General features: G+C 42.5%; 5 protein-coding genes and 1 pseudogene across 5 annotated transcripts; 5 read left to right on the top strand and 1 right to left on the bottom strand.

The window, feature by feature from the left end:
• Nucleotides 1–1,925: 1,925 nt before the first annotated feature.
• LOC111221054 (histone H2B 1/2-like) lies at nucleotides 1,926–2,300 on the top strand. Its single transcript, XM_022744379.1, has one exon. It carries the CDS (start codon nucleotides 1,926–1,928, stop codon nucleotides 2,298–2,300), a length of 375 nt encoding a protein of 124 aa, XP_022600100.1.
• Nucleotides 2,301–4,092: 1,792 nt separating this feature from the next.
• Nucleotides 4,093–4,744, top strand: LOC111221043 (histone H1-like). Its single transcript, XM_022744368.1, has one exon. The coding sequence runs from the start codon at nucleotides 4,093–4,095 to the stop codon at nucleotides 4,687–4,689; it is 597 nt and encodes a 198-aa protein (XP_022600089.1). The 3' UTR covers nucleotides 4,690–4,744.
• Nucleotides 4,745–5,945: 1,201 nt separating this feature from the next.
• LOC111221048 (histone H2A-like) lies at nucleotides 5,946–6,480 on the bottom strand. Its single transcript, XM_022744374.1, has one exon. The coding sequence runs from the start codon at nucleotides 6,478–6,480 to the stop codon at nucleotides 6,097–6,099; it is 384 nt and encodes a 127-aa protein (XP_022600095.1). The 3' UTR covers nucleotides 5,946–6,096.
• A 378-nt stretch (nucleotides 6,481–6,858) lies between these two features.
• Nucleotides 6,859–9,991, top strand: LOC111221063 (histone H3-like). The gene is made up of 2 exons (XM_022744388.1): nucleotides 6,859–7,197; nucleotides 9,204–9,991. Exons 1-2 carry the CDS (start codon nucleotides 6,862–6,864, stop codon nucleotides 9,525–9,527), a joined length of 660 nt encoding a protein of 219 aa, XP_022600109.1. The 5' UTR covers nucleotides 6,859–6,861; the 3' UTR covers nucleotides 9,528–9,991.
• Nucleotides 9,992–10,995: 1,004 nt separating this feature from the next.
• LOC111221056 (histone H2B 1/2-like) lies at nucleotides 10,996–11,375 on the top strand. The gene has a single exon (XM_022744382.1). The coding sequence runs from the start codon at nucleotides 11,001–11,003 to the stop codon at nucleotides 11,373–11,375; it is 375 nt and encodes a 124-aa protein (XP_022600103.1). The 5' UTR covers nucleotides 10,996–11,000.
• Nucleotides 11,376–13,822: 2,447 nt separating this feature from the next.
• Nucleotides 13,823–14,266, top strand: LOC111221046 (annotated as a pseudogene).
• The last annotated feature ends 332 nt before the right edge of the window (nucleotides 14,267–14,598 follow it).

A 14,598-nucleotide genomic window follows, 5' to 3' on the forward strand; every position in this document is an offset into this window, starting at 1 on the left:
TGATGTTGTCTATGATGAATGGGAGGGGTGAGGTGATCTGTCCCCGTGATACTCCTGGTGATGTGTTTGCTTTGGGACTTGAACTGGATCTGAGTCGTTTTTTTTTAAAATTTGTTTGGATAGGTGGCGCTAATGCACCAAAGACTTCATTATCAACGGCCATGAAAATCCACAGAAGAAGAAGTTACCCACCTCTGCTCTGTCTTCTATCACGTCCTCAGACAAGGTTTGAAATCCTGTGAAGCTCAGAGTGATCACCATTGACTTAACGTCGACCATATAGTAAACATGAGTGGAAGAGGCAAAGGAGGAAAGGGACTCGGTAAAGGAGGCGCCAAGCGTCACCGTAAAGTTCTCCGTGATAACATCCAGGGAATCACCAAGCCCGCCATCCGCCGCCTGGCTCGCCGTGGCGGAGTGAAGCGTATCTCCGGTCTGATCTACGAGGAGACCCGCGGTGTGCTCAAGGTGTTCCTGGAGAACGTGATCCGTGATGCCGTCACCTACACCGAGCACGCCAAGAGGAAGACCGTGACCGCCATGGACGTGGTGTACGCTCTGAAGAGACAGGGCCGCACTCTGTACGGCTTCGGCGGTTAAACTCTTCAACCATCAACAAACAAAACAACACAACGGCTCTTTTAAGAGCCAAGCACTGAGTCAGAAAGAGCTTTATCCTCTGTATATGATCTAACAATATTATGAATTCATTGATAAAATGATTAGATAACACAAAACAAAGCCTCGTCAAGCTAAACGGAAATGTTTAAGGGTATCAAAGACGGACAGGAAAGAAGTTATAGAACCAAGTTTGAACGCTGTAGCCTTTAAGTCTGTTCACGTCAATGCTGGTCTCAGATCAGTATCACACAACACGCGCCAGAGAGGGCGATGACTTATCCAACATTCGACCATGTCACTGTCCATCAGTCTGATGACCATAGTGCATCATGTGTTCCACAATCGAACTCATACACAGTTGCAATTACATTCTTTTGTTCTGTTGTCATGACAACTCTGTGAAACTACCTTACACAGATCAGACACTTCTAAGGCTCTCTGAAAGGTCTTCAGTATTTATTTTTTTATAACTTCTGTTCTTTTGCCATTAGTTGGGTTTTTATATTTAGGTAATCCCACCATATATATATGTATATATATTTTTTTGTTAATCCACTTCAATCTATCCATAATTAATGTTCTCTAATAAAATCGCCATATCTTGATTTGTAATATGGACTGTAATTTTGATTTCCTTCCTCTGTTTCACCTACTTTTTACCTGCTGCCAAGCTCTACTGCAACTTTACCTCCCCGTATTCTACTGGTTGTTCTCAAAATAACTTTACACACTTTAGTTTTCTTGATCATTTTTGTTGGGTGGATGGAGAATATTTGACAGAGAAGTTTGGAAAGTGTTAAGGTTTTATGATGATGTTAACTCCTTTTTTGTTACTAGTGTGTTTGTTTTCCCATTTAAAAAAAAAATATATATATATATATTCTTCTTTCTTCTTCTAATTTCAGTTCATTTTATTTCTCTCACTAAAATCTGTGTTACAAATTCTCAGAGCCACTATTATAATTTCTTGTTCAAATATTTATATTTTGCTTGCCTCCTGCTTTTAGTGATTTAATTTTGCTCCTGAAGCTTATTGCTCATAATGAATCTAATAATTTATTAATGTCCATTTCTAACATGGCTTTTAATAATGACAATTGCATATTTGACCTAAGCATATCCACAGCTTTTCTTCCCTTTCTCTCTGCACAGTGGATTCCAGATTGCGCGCGAACTTTAACAAAAGCAGGTTACCCAATCACAGGAAGGGGACCACACAGTCTCATTTGCATGGAGCCTGCATAACAAGAGTCGCTGCTTCCTTCATCTTTTCATCTGTGTCTGTGAAGTAGTAACTGACCAGGATGCCTGAACCTGCAAAGTCTGCGCCCAAGAAGGGCTCCAAGAAAGCCGTGACTAAGACCGCAGCCAAGGGCGGCAAGAAGAAGAGAAAGACCAGGAGGGAGAGCTATGCCATCTACGTGTACAAGGTGCTGAAACAGGTGCACCCCGACACTGGTATCTCCTCCAAGGCCATGAGCATCATGAACTCCTTCGTCAACGACATCTTTGAGCGCATCGCTGCCGAGGCGTCTCGTCTGGCTCACTACAACAAGCGCTCCACCATCACCTCCAGGGAGATCCAGACCGCCGTGCGTCTCCTGCTGCCCGGTGAGCTGGCTAAACACGCCGTGTCCGAGGGCACCAAGGCCGTGACCAAGTACACCAGCTCCAAGTAAACAGCTCTGCTGCTTAACTGCAACCAAGTCAAAGGCTCTTTTAAGAGCCACACACTTCATCTAAAAGTAGCAAATGTTCAACACTAAACGCTGGTGTTTAGAAAGAGAAATTATAAAACTGACAAGATGAGCAAGAGATAAAGCGGTAAGTAGAAGGAGGTCACTTGTAGATATGACCACTCACATTAGCACAAGGACTGAAAAAACAGTGAACAGATGCAAAATGTTTGATTCAGTTTACAAGCTTCCCCCTGACAGCTGGTGGCTCTATGAAGCAGAATGATGTTAAAGACACAGCTGTTGACCAAGGTGCAGATACAGGGACACTTCTTGACTGCACCCTAGGACTTTAATGTCAAACAGCCGCACTGCTTAGTTTTATAAAATATTTCTCATGCTTGTCTCAATATCATGTCCAAGTCAAAATTGTTGAGGCTGTGCTTTTGAAATACACACCTGAATACATCAGTTAACATATGGTACAAAACGCACTTCAACCACCAGACCTCTTCATATTTCACCCAAAAGCAATATTAATAACTGAACTAATATTCCTAGCCAATCAGCTAATGAAAATATCACTCATCTGTAGGGTTTCTTCCTATCAGTATAAGATGAAAACTGTTGACTTTGCCCGTCTATCCTTTCATCACACTGAATTTTCACTTCAGTGACAAACATTTGTATTTTCCTTTATGTATAAAACAAGTGTAACTCCATTGTCAATCATTGAGGACAATGGCACAGCTGGTCTGGATGTGTTTACCGTTCTTATCACGAAGACGATATATAAAATCATCTTTGTGAAATATTTATGACACTCAGCAAAGTCTCTTTACTTTCACCTTTCTCTGGGGTATTTTCAGATGAGTAAACCCTGGCCTGGTAATACTGATACACAGCTGTATCACTGCAACATCTGGATACAATATTTGTTAGAGTAGCTGTTAAACTGATATTTTATCATTCTCAGTTTACACAACAAAGACACTGAACTTCAACACATGTAATAAATACTGGGGGTGAGAGTATATGATTGTCTGGAAAGTACCAACAATGGTGATGCTCCACTTCTTCTGTTTGTTTACATTGAAACTTTTCTCAACATTCATCTGGAGTCATAAAAACCTGAACACTCTCTCCTTTGTCCCAGCACATCAGACTAACATGTATTTCTTAATTTGATCGATAAACTCCAGCATCCTCCGCATGAAATGTTGACAGCTCTGACAGAGTCTGGCTAAACTTCACCATAAGCCTCAGCCATCAGCAGTGTGTTAGCTGCTAGGAGGAAACTCGACTTTATTAAAAACTGGTCATAAGCAAGAAGTAATTTTTACATAGGATCTCTGAACAAACATGTGGAGCAGCTGGAAAACTAGTTTTGGTGAAGCTGTGGTGCATTTTAAATCATTTTCGGAGAGAAATGAGTGGGGAAAGCCACTGAGCAGCGGTGGCCACCGCGGTGAACAGCTGAGGTTTCGAGGCTCCACAAAGAAAATGCAGAAACTATTAGAGCTGTTCATGACTTCAATATGAAGAGAATAAAGTCCGCTATCGGCTCCCTTCACTGTCAGCCCTCAGCACCTCTCCCACGGTGAGTTTTGAGTGTTTTTTCAGTGAGGAGAAAACACAAGTGTCCCGGTGTTGAGACTGCACGGAGGAGCCGGGGCTGGGCTGAGTCTCCACGGTTCTCATGGTGTGTTTAAGTACCGCCTCCTGCTCCGAGCTTTCCAACAGTCCGCTCAGTCAGTGTGATCATTCGTGGTTGATTGAAAGCGAAGAGGAAATAATGGCAGAGGTAGCACCAGCTCCAGCCGCCGCCCCGGCAAAGGCAGCCAAGAAGAAGGTTTCCAAACCGAAGAAGGTCGGCCCCAGCCTGAGTGAGCTGATCGTCAAAGCCGTGGCCGCATCCAAGGAGCGGAACGGCGTGTCAGCGGCCGCCCTCAAGAAGGCTCTGGCTGCCGGAGGCTACGATGTGGAGAAGAACAAGGTCCGCGTCAAGACCGCCATCAAGAACCTGGTGGCCAAGGAGACTCTGGTCCAGACCAAGGGAACCGGAGCGTCCGGCTCCTTCAAGATGAACAAGAAGGTGGAGCCCAAGGCCAAGAAGCCGGTGGCAAAGAAAGCCGCTCCTAAAGCCAAGAAGCCCGCCGCCAAGAAACCCGCAGCGGCCAAGAAGAAGACAGTGGCAGCTAAGAAACCAGCAGCTAAAAAGTCTCCCAAGAAGGCCAAGAAACCTGCAGCCGCTAAGAAGGTAGCAAAGAGCCCCAAGAAGGCAGCCAAGAGTCCCAAGAAGGTGGTGAAGAAGGCCCCAGCAGCCAAGAAAGCCCCCGCCAAGAAGGCCGCCAAGCCCAAAGTCAAGAAGGCAGCACCCAAGAAGAAGTGAGCTGTCCTCCGTCCGATACACGCTAATAATATAAAAAGGCTCTTTTAAGAGCCAAACACATCCGACAAAGAGCTGGTTCTTCCTTACTGATAATTATCACTGTTTATAATAGACATTTAAGATACAAGTCAACCTTAAAAAGTTAGTTATTAAATAACTAAATGAACATGTAATACAATTAAAAGGACATTCACTAATTAATACAATTAACATTAACAGGATTGACAAACCTACAGTTCAGTTACACAAAGTAGAATCCTCAGAATAATTCCTGTTTACATTTGTGTTCTTGAAACACTTCAAAATGGCAATGAATCTTCTGAATGACCTACTACAACTGTATTTTTGGGAGATCGTCCTTTAATATAACATTGCCATCAGTCATGTGGATATGCCAAGAAAAAATTTACACTTCCTTATTATTTTACATTTATCAAAATTTGTAATGGTAAATTCAAAGTGAACCATTAGACTGACGATTTCATGTTTTTATATTTTATTTTCTCAAAGGTTACTAGAAACAAAGATCATGTAGACTCATTTAATCTTTTCATAAAATCATCATATGTTGTAATTTAATATGTTTACACAAAAAGTGTGAGTCTTGTCTTTTACCTTTATTCACTTCCTTACAAAACTTTTTGTGGCCAAATGGTAAAACCCAATGTTTAGAGATATTGGCAAAGTATAATTACAATTAGCCTAAGTTGTATTTTGGGCTGCATTATACAACACAGTCTTCTAATATCACATCATTTTACACTGCATTATATTTTAATTAAATTAAATCATCTAAAAATGATCTGCTTTGTTCTGTAAATATTGAGATTAAAAAATATACATTTTAGTGTAGAGAAACAGACAGATTGTAAAAGTTGTGTTAACTTCTTTAGTACGATGAAATGTAAGAATTGCAATTTTTTTTTACATTTTTATGGGTAATTTATGAGATCTTTATTTTGAATCCAATCTTTTTAAAGAGGGTAAAGTTATACATGGTAGGCTACTTGCAAATTGGACTCACTAGTGTTGCTGTACAGTGAACCAAACATATCACATCAACATTACACTGGTGCAGCCGTTTACACCATAGTAGAGAAGTCTATATTACTTTCTTTACACATCCCCTTCCTCCTTTACTTGACATTTGTTAATGTTCCTTCAATTTTGTATTGTCTATCTAAAAGTTGCATACTCCAGCAGCCAGAGTGTAATAGACTTGACAAATGTTTTTAATCTATAATTACTAGTGGGATGCTGTGATATGGTGAAGAGGTATTCTTCCTGACTGTATTATTTGTGCAGTTATTGTACTATTCATGTACATTAGTGACACGAGGATCTGTTCTTTGAGAGGTGAGTGTGTGGCTCTTAAAAGAGCCTTTGTGTTTGTGGTTTCCAACAGATTTACTTCTTGGCGGGCTTCTCGGTCTTCTTGGGCAGAAGAACAGCCTGGATGTTGGGCAGCACACCGCCCTGAGCGATGGTCACTCCGCCCAGGAGTTTGTTGAGCTCCTCGTCGTTGCGGACAGCCAGCTGCAGGTGGCGGGGGATGATACGGGTCTTCTTGTTGTCACGGGCTGCGTTTCCTGCCAACTCCAGGATCTCAGCGGTCAGGTACTCCAGCACAGCCGCCAGGTAGACGGGGGCACCGGCACCGACACGCTCCGCATAGTTTCCTTTGCGCAGCAGCCTGTGAACACGACCGACCGGGAACTGGAGCCCAGCACGGGAGGAGCGGGTCTTTGCCTTCGCTCTGGCTTTGCCTCCGGTTTTGCCTCTTCCACTCATGTTGTTTCGATATGATCTCTACAGAGTAAACTCAGAGAAACTGTGGCGCTCACTGACACAAGCCTCCTTTATATCTCCGCGGAGAGAGCGGGACTGTTCCTGTCAGACCAACCAGGAAAGAGGCTCCAGCAGAGCAGCAGAGGGCGGCCTGCTCTGAGATTTGGCGGCCATTTCGAAAGGACTTTTCTCCAATGAGCAGCCGAGGATCAGCGGCGGCTCGCTCCTGTGGGCGGTGCTGAGCTCCAGGAGGAGCCCGTCACCAATGAGGACCGGGGATCTGAAGCAGCGTCACCGTTTCACAGCCGGTCCCACGCTTTAAGAGCCGAGCGTCGCCTCTAGTCCTCACACTTTTCTACTTTGTTTAGAGAGAGAAGAAGTAAAATGGCAAGAACTAAGCAGACCGCTCGTAAATCTACCGGAGGCAAAGCCCCCAGGAAGCAGCTGGCCACCAAGGCTGCCCGTAAAAGCGCCCCAGCCACCGGCGGCGTGAAGAAGCCTCACCGTTACAGGCCCGGTACCGTGGCTCTGAGAGAGATCCGTCGCTACCAGAAATCCACGGAGCTGCTGATCCGCAAGCTGCCCTTCCAGCGCCTGGTGCGAGAAATCGCTCAGGACTTCAAGACCGACCTGCGCTTCCAGAGCTCCGCTGTCATGGCTCTGCAGGAGGCCAGCGAGGCTTACCTGGTCGGTCTGTTCGAGGACACCAACCTGTGCGCCATCCACGCCAAGAGGGTGACCATCATGCCCAAGGACATCCAGCTGGCCCGCCGCATCCGCGGAGAGAGAGCTTAAAGTCTCGGCCTCCTCTAACATCAACAACGGCTCTTTTAAGAGCCACTTCCCTCTGAACCAAAGAGCCAAATCCATTACATATAGTAACATAACAGTTACAATGTTTCAAGTTTCTGATTCTGTTAAATAGTGTTAAATGAGATGGACAGATCTGTTACTGCATTCATTGTAATTAAACTAGGCTCAACTTAATTTAGCTAGCCTGGTCAAGTTTTATTGTGTTGTTCACATGTTTCTGTTCAGAAATCTAATTTTCTCCTCCTGTGAAATAAGACGAATTACAATCAAAATGTTATGCTCACCAGGGAGGAAGTCCTTTTTTAAATTTAGGTGTGGATCTAGGTTATGCTAACACAAATGAAAAAAGTTGTCTGCCACAGGATTTTATGTCTTCACAGGATTAATTGAGTATGTATAGAGTGAATCAGGTGAATATGTAAAGCCTCCCTCTTTTCAAAGGTCCTTGAAACACTGCTTGAAAGGCACCTTTGTCCAGACTATAATAGTATTCTGCAGCAACAGTATTCAGGTTTAGGGTTATGACATAGTACAATAATAAACACCACAGCTAAATCATGTTATACGGCTCCTGGAGAGGAAACCATACAACAATTCAAAGCTTTTAATACTTTTGACCACTGCACTGAACAAACGACACAGTCTGGGTTGTGCTAAGAACTTCTCCTCCACTTGAACTCTATTTCAATGTCTATAATGATCTTCAGACACCTCTACAGAATCTCAGGTTAATACTGACTGCTGACAACAAGATGTTTTATTGTCAATGACGCCTAATTCCAGATCCCATTTATTCTGCCATCCATACACCTAATGGCACTGAAATGGATATTGTTTAGTCTTACAAACACTGGGGACTTTGGGTCAATAGTAGTTTGACTTATAAGCAGCTTGTGGAACAACTGGCACAGACACTAAAGGCCAGAACATCAGAATAAATCATCTTGAGGACAGTCAATCATAATGTCAGTGTTTAACTATATCCTTTATTCTCATGCTGCTTGCTCCACCTTAAAACAACTTGATGTACTTTCAGTATATCACTCCACATCCTCTTAAACTACGATGCATTATTATAGATTCGAAAACCAAACGGTTTATAAAGGAGGTCCACCTCGACCAGCATTAAACAATTAACATTAAAATGCTGTTTACACTTCAATCAGCATCACTAATAATATTTTCATAATGAGATTTAGATTCTTTAATATATGATCACTGGTTATAAAGATCTGATGATACAATATGACCATATAAGACTGAAAAAGAGGACTGAAGAATATTCCTATCATATAACATTGTAGATTATTTATTTCTGAGTGAGGATGACAGAATTGAAGCTGAAAATACTTGAACATTTAAAAACGTAGTTTAAAAGTGAGATATTGAATATAGGCTGCATATGGACTGAGGCGATTTAATGGCATTTTAGTCACTGTAAACACATTTAATACATGTTGAAGTATAGTTCATCGAATGCTGTTGAACAAGATTTTAATATATAGAATAGACATCTGAAAAAATTAAACTCAACTGATGCTGTCAGTCTATGATGTTGAAAACATAGATCTAAAAACTTATGCCTTATCTGTTCCATTCATATTTTTTATCTTTTGTTGCCTCTAGGACTTTGTCCCCATCAGGTTACTGCTGAATAAATTTATTTAACATTTTAATCTAACAAACAGGAGGATTCCAGCACCATTAAAAACTCAGTCCTGGTAGTCTCTCTGTGAATGATTCATGCTCCGGTTCAGGAGGTGGCGCTAATGCGCCAAAGACTTCATTATCAACGACCATGAAAATCCACAGAAGAAGAAGTTACCCACCTCTGCTCTGTCTTCTATCACGTCCTCAGACAAGGTTTGAAATCCTGTGAAGCTCAGAGTGATCACCATTGACTTAACGTCGACCATATAGTAAACATGAGTGGAAGAGGCAAAGGAGGAAAGGGACTCGGTAAAGGAGGCGCCAAGCGTCACCGTAAAGTTCTCCGTGATAACATCCAGGGAATCACTAAGCCCGCCATCCGCCGTCTGGCTCGCCGTGGCGGAGTCAAGCGTATCTCCGGTCTGATCTACGAGGAGACCCGCGGTGTGCTCAAGGTGTTCCTGGAGAACGTGATCCGTGATGCCGTCACCTACACCGAGCACGCCAAGAGGAAGACCGTGACCGCCATGGACGTGGTGTACGCTCTGAAGAGACAGGGCCGCACTCTGTACGGCTTCGGCGGTTAAACTCTTCAACCACCAACAAACAAAACAACGGCTCTTTTAAGAGCCAAACACTGAGTCAGAAAGAGCTTTATCCTCTGTATATGATCTAACAATATTATGAATTCATTGATAAAATGATTAGATAACACTAAACAAAAGAGGGCTCATGTCCTTTGTATATAACGTTTACAAATTGATGATGATAACAGAACACAACTATTGGGGAATATTATGATATTTTGACTAGATAAACATAATAAATCTAAAGAACTGTATACAGTGAACTCTTCCTACTATAAAGTTGTGTTAATTTTCAAGACAAGAATCAGGGAGTGACCATCTGTTCTTCCCAGCTACTGCACCCACACACGTCTTATGAGTGTGACTCATATCAGCAATGATGTGAGGTCATGCTCATGTTATAAATCGTGTGTGAACTTTGTATTCTTTGAACATTTGTATGCAAACTCTTTGTGTAACTTGTTCCCTCGCTGCAAGAATAAATATCCTACTCCTGTGAATTTCAGACGGTATTGCTGAGTTTATTTGATCATTTTCCTAACAATAACTGCCCCGTAATACATCTATATAAACGGCAAACTTCCTTATCATAGTTGTTTCAATAAACAACTGACAAGAGACGTCCATGTTTAACATTAAAGTGTAATGGTTGCTGAAATCAATGCTGGTCTCAGATCAGTGTCACAGTACGTGCAGCCTTCCCCTGCAGAGGGTCAGGACGTGCTTCATGGTCACGTCACTGTGCATCAGTCTGTTTGATATGACTATGGTGTGTCTGGCATTCTTCAGTTGATTTCATGTTCTTACACAAAGAGCATTGAAACTACAGATCAGGCACTTCTAATGCTCCCTGAAAGGGTTTCTGTATTTTTATAACCTATAATTTTTCCCTTAATTGGGTTTTGTGATTAGGTGATCCCCCATATATATGGAAAGCAGTAAGTTAATACACTCCACTATATGCATAGATTGATTTATCTAATAAAATTTCCATATATGGACTGAAATTTTGATTTCCCTTCTGTTTCACCACATTCAGAGAAATGGCACAAACATTTATAACAAATGCTGCTTTTTACCTGCTGCCAAGCTTTAATGCAACTAAACTCCCCATATCCTTTACTTTTATGCATGATTTCCCTGTTAGCCACTTCTCTGGTTGTGCGCCAAATAAGTTTAAGTTTAATCTTTGTTACAAATTGTCAAATATACTATTATAGTTCCTTGTTTAATTTGAATAAACAATCCTAATTTTAGTTTTTTTTTTATTATTTTTGGGAGGGTTGGTGCTTCCTTTTCTCTCTGCACAAATTGGCTCCAGATTGCGCGCCGATTTAAACAAAACCACCCAGTGAGCAGTTCAACCAATCACAGGAAGGGGACCACACAGTTAATTTGCATGGAGCCTGAATAACAAGAGTCGCTGCTTCCTTCACCGTTTCATCTGTTTCTGTGAAGTAGTAACTGACCAGGATGCCTGAACCCGCAAAGTCTGCGCCCAAGAAGGGCTCCAAGAAAGCCGTGACTAAGACCGCAGCCAAGGGCGGCAAGAAGAAGAGAAAGACCAGGAGGGAGAGCTATGCCATCTACGTATACAAGGTGCTGAAACAGGTGCACCCCGACACTGGTATCTCCTCCAAGGCCATGAGCATCATGAACTCCTTCGTCAACGACATCTTTGAGCGCATCGCTGCCGAGGCGTCTCGTCTGGCTCACTACAACAAGCGCTCCACCATCACCTCCAGGGAGATCCAGACCGCCGTGCGTCTCCTGCTGCCCGGTGAGCTGGCTAAACACGCCGTGTCCGAGGGCACCAAGGCCGTGACCAAGTACACCAGCTCCAAGTAAACAGCTCTGCTGCTCAACTTGAACTAACTCAAAGGCTCTTTTAAGAGCCACACACTTCATCTAAAAGAAGCAAATATCCGGTACGGCACATTTCAATGGTCGGAGGTTTGTACAGGTTGAGCGGTAGATGTTGCATTTTGTCAAAGGAACTCAGAAAAGTGATACTAAAGCCATTTTTATAACTTACCGTGCTGTTGCTATCTTCAAGCTGAAGCACAAGGCGCTCTTTGGGTTGGTTATTTTGCTTTTCTGTCGTGAGAACTGAATAAATAAAAATCATATCTTAAATTAAGTCGACTGATATAAAGCATTTTCCCGAGAATCACTAAACACAGCTACAAACATAATCTCACAGTTCGTCAGCTTCAAAGGCTGCAAGCGCAAAATTAACGACCAATTAAACGCAGGTGGACTATCGTGCTGCCATCACGTGAAGCACATTAATAATCAGCCACTTTCATTGAACCCCACACAATGTCTCACATGCTGATCATAGGGTGCAACCACAATAACATACCCCAACCCACACAACACATTGGTTCCTATGAAATATTAAACACATCTTTTTAAATATTATTATATATATATATATATATATATAAATCATGAATTATTATATATTTTAAATGAAACTACTAAATTAACTTAAAAATATATAACCGTCTCTTATCGCAGCTTTCAAAGAGAACCATGTCACATAAATATGAATCCTTGACATCTGCTTGTTTTTTTCTAACTTGGTCTCTGCTGTCAGAATCACAAGGTGCAAGTGAAATAAAAAGTCCACTTTGGGATTCTCATGTCAGACAGCTGCACTGATTGCAATGCTGTGTTGATCCAGTATGACAGAGAAATGTGCCTTAGGAAAGGGATTTGATATGACATCTACTAGCTGAAGAGTTTTTTTACAATCTTCATCACACTTATCAATATCATGTCCACTTTAACATCAGTTAGCCTATGATAAAAGATACACTTCAACCACCAAACTTCTTCATATTTCATCCAAAAGTGACTCAGTAATCTTCCAATTAATATTCCTATAAGCTAATGAAACTGTCACTCGACTGTAGGTTGTCTGCCTATCATTATTAGAAGATTACTTTTGGTTTGGCCTATCCATCCTGCCATCACACCGAATCTCATATCCTCCCATACACTGAGGAAAACAATCTCTTCAGTGACAACTATATATATATATATATATTTAACTTGAATGAAAACATAGGATCAAATATACATAAAATGCTGCCTATATAACTTGACTTGACCTGAGTGTTTCCACTGCATTATTGCTTCTTAATAAAAGTATTCCTATCCGCACATATTGGAGAATATATGCGCCGATACTAATATATCTTTGATAGGCCAGACCTATAAATCATCTGGGCTCTAATATGTACAGCCAAGAGGAAACTTGTTTGACCATGCTGTCAGTCACTTTTTGAGGGTTACTGTTCTTATCATGAAGGCAGTACCCTAAATTATTTTTTGTGTAATACTTATGACACTCAGCAAAGACTCTTTACTTTCCCCTTTCTCTAGCCTGTTATACTGATACACAGCTGCATCACTGCAACATCTGGATGCAATATCTATTGAACTGATATTTTCAAACATCAGTCTCAGTGTTCACAGCAAAGGCACCGAAACCCAACAACATGAACAAAAACTTGAAGTGAGACAAACAGTGTTTGAAGTACCAACAATGTGATTCTCCACTTCTTGTGTTTGTATGTTTTCAATTAAGTATTCTCGACATTCATCTGGAGTCATATAACACCTGAGCACTCTCTCCTTTGTCCTGGTACATCAGACTAACATGTATTTCTTAATGTCATCAATAAACTCCAGCATCCTCCGCATGAAATGTTGACAGCTCTGACAGAGTCTGGCTAAACTTCACCATAAGCCTCAGCCATCAGCAGTGTGTTAGCTGCTAGGAGGAAACTCCACTTTATTAAAAACTGGTCATAAGCAAGAAGTTATTTTTACATAGGATCTCTGAACAAACATGTGGAGCACCTGGAAAACTAGTTTTGGTGAAGCTGTGGTGCATTTTAAATCATTTTCGGAGAGAAATGAGTGGGGAAAGCCACTGAGCAGCGGTGGCCACCGCGGTGAACAGCTGAGGTTTCGAGGCTCCACAAAGAAAATGCAGCAACTATTAGAGCTGTTCATGACTTCAATATGAAGAGAATAAAGTCCGCTATCGGCTCCCTTCACTGTCAGCCCTCAGCACCTCTCCCACGGTGAGTTTTGAGTGTTTTTTCAGTGAGGAGAAAACACAAGTGTCCCGGTGTTGAGACTGCACGGAGGAGCCGGGGCTGGGCTGAGTCTCCACGGTTCTCGTGGTGTGTTTAAGTACCGCCTCCTGCTCCGAGCTTTCCAACAGTCCGCTTGTTGTGTTTGGTTACTGCTGGTTGAGCCTGAGCTAAGAGGAAATAATGGCAGAGGTAGCCCCAGCCGCCGCCCGGGCTAAGGCAGCTAAACGCAGGGCCCCCAGACCTAAGAAGGACGGCCCCACCCTCGGTGAGCTCGTCGTGAAAGCCGTGGCCGCATCCAGGGAGCGGAGCGGCGTGTCATAAGCCGCCCTCAAGAAGTCTCTGACCGCCATAGGTTATGATGTGGATAAGAACAAAGCCCGCGTCAGGACTGTCATCAGGGGCCTGGTAGCTAAGGGGACTCTGGTCCAGATCAGGGGCACCGGAGCGTGCGGCTCCTACAAGATAAACAAGAACGCTGAAACCAATGCCAAGATACCTGCTAAGATGGCCGCTCCTGTAGCAGCCAAGAAGCTAGCAGCTAAAACGTCCCCCAAGAAGGTCAACAAACCTGAAGCTGCCAAGAAAGCAGCCAAGAGCCCCAAGAAGGTAGCAGCCAAGAAGTGAGCTGTCCTCAGTGTAACGCATGTTAATCCTACTCAACGGCTCTTCTAAGAGCCACACACACATTGTCACAAAGAGTAGGTTCCTCCTGACCGATAATTGTCACGACTTTTAATACTAGTAAATTGGCATAATAAGAGGCAACCTTGGAGATGTAGTCAAAGATGTATAAGTATCTTCTAGTAGTACCTACTAACAGTACACTGAAGCACTAGATGATAAGGAGACTAACACATCTTCCTGGAAGAAAGTTACACAAGGACATAATTTGGATTAAAGATGGGATGTGTCTATGTGTGTCTACATCGAATTTAGAGTTTGAAGTTAGTTCAAGT

The sequence above is a fragment of the Seriola dumerili genome, unplaced genomic scaffold, assembly GCF_002260705.1.
Source record: "Seriola dumerili isolate Sdu_G_001 unplaced genomic scaffold, Sdu_1.0 BDQW01000079.1, whole genome shotgun sequence".
NCBI lineage: Eukaryota > Metazoa > Chordata > Actinopteri > Carangiformes > Carangidae > Seriola > Seriola dumerili.

What these genes read in the sequence shown, in the direction of transcription:
- LOC111221063 (XM_022744388.1), top strand. Translation starts at nt 6,862, where the DNA reads ATGGCAAGAACTAAGCAGACCGCTCGTAAATCTACCGGAGGCAAAGCC. An exon ending in AGGACACCAACCTGTGCGCC is followed by an intron (nt 7,198 to 9,203) that starts ATCCACGCCAAG and finishes CTTAACGTCGAC; the next exon opens with CATATAGTAAACATGAGTGG.
- LOC111221054 (XM_022744379.1), top strand. Translation starts at nt 1,926, where the DNA reads ATGCCTGAACCTGCAAAGTCTGCGCCCAAGAAGGGCTCCAAGAAAGCC.
- LOC111221056 (XM_022744382.1), top strand. Translation starts at nt 11,001, where the DNA reads ATGCCTGAACCCGCAAAGTCTGCGCCCAAGAAGGGCTCCAAGAAAGCC.
- LOC111221048 (XM_022744374.1), bottom strand. Translation starts at nt 6,480, where the DNA reads ATGAGTGGAAGAGGCAAAACCGGAGGCAAAGCCAGAGCGAAGGCAAAG.
- LOC111221043 (XM_022744368.1), top strand. Translation starts at nt 4,093, where the DNA reads ATGGCAGAGGTAGCACCAGCTCCAGCCGCCGCCCCGGCAAAGGCAGCC.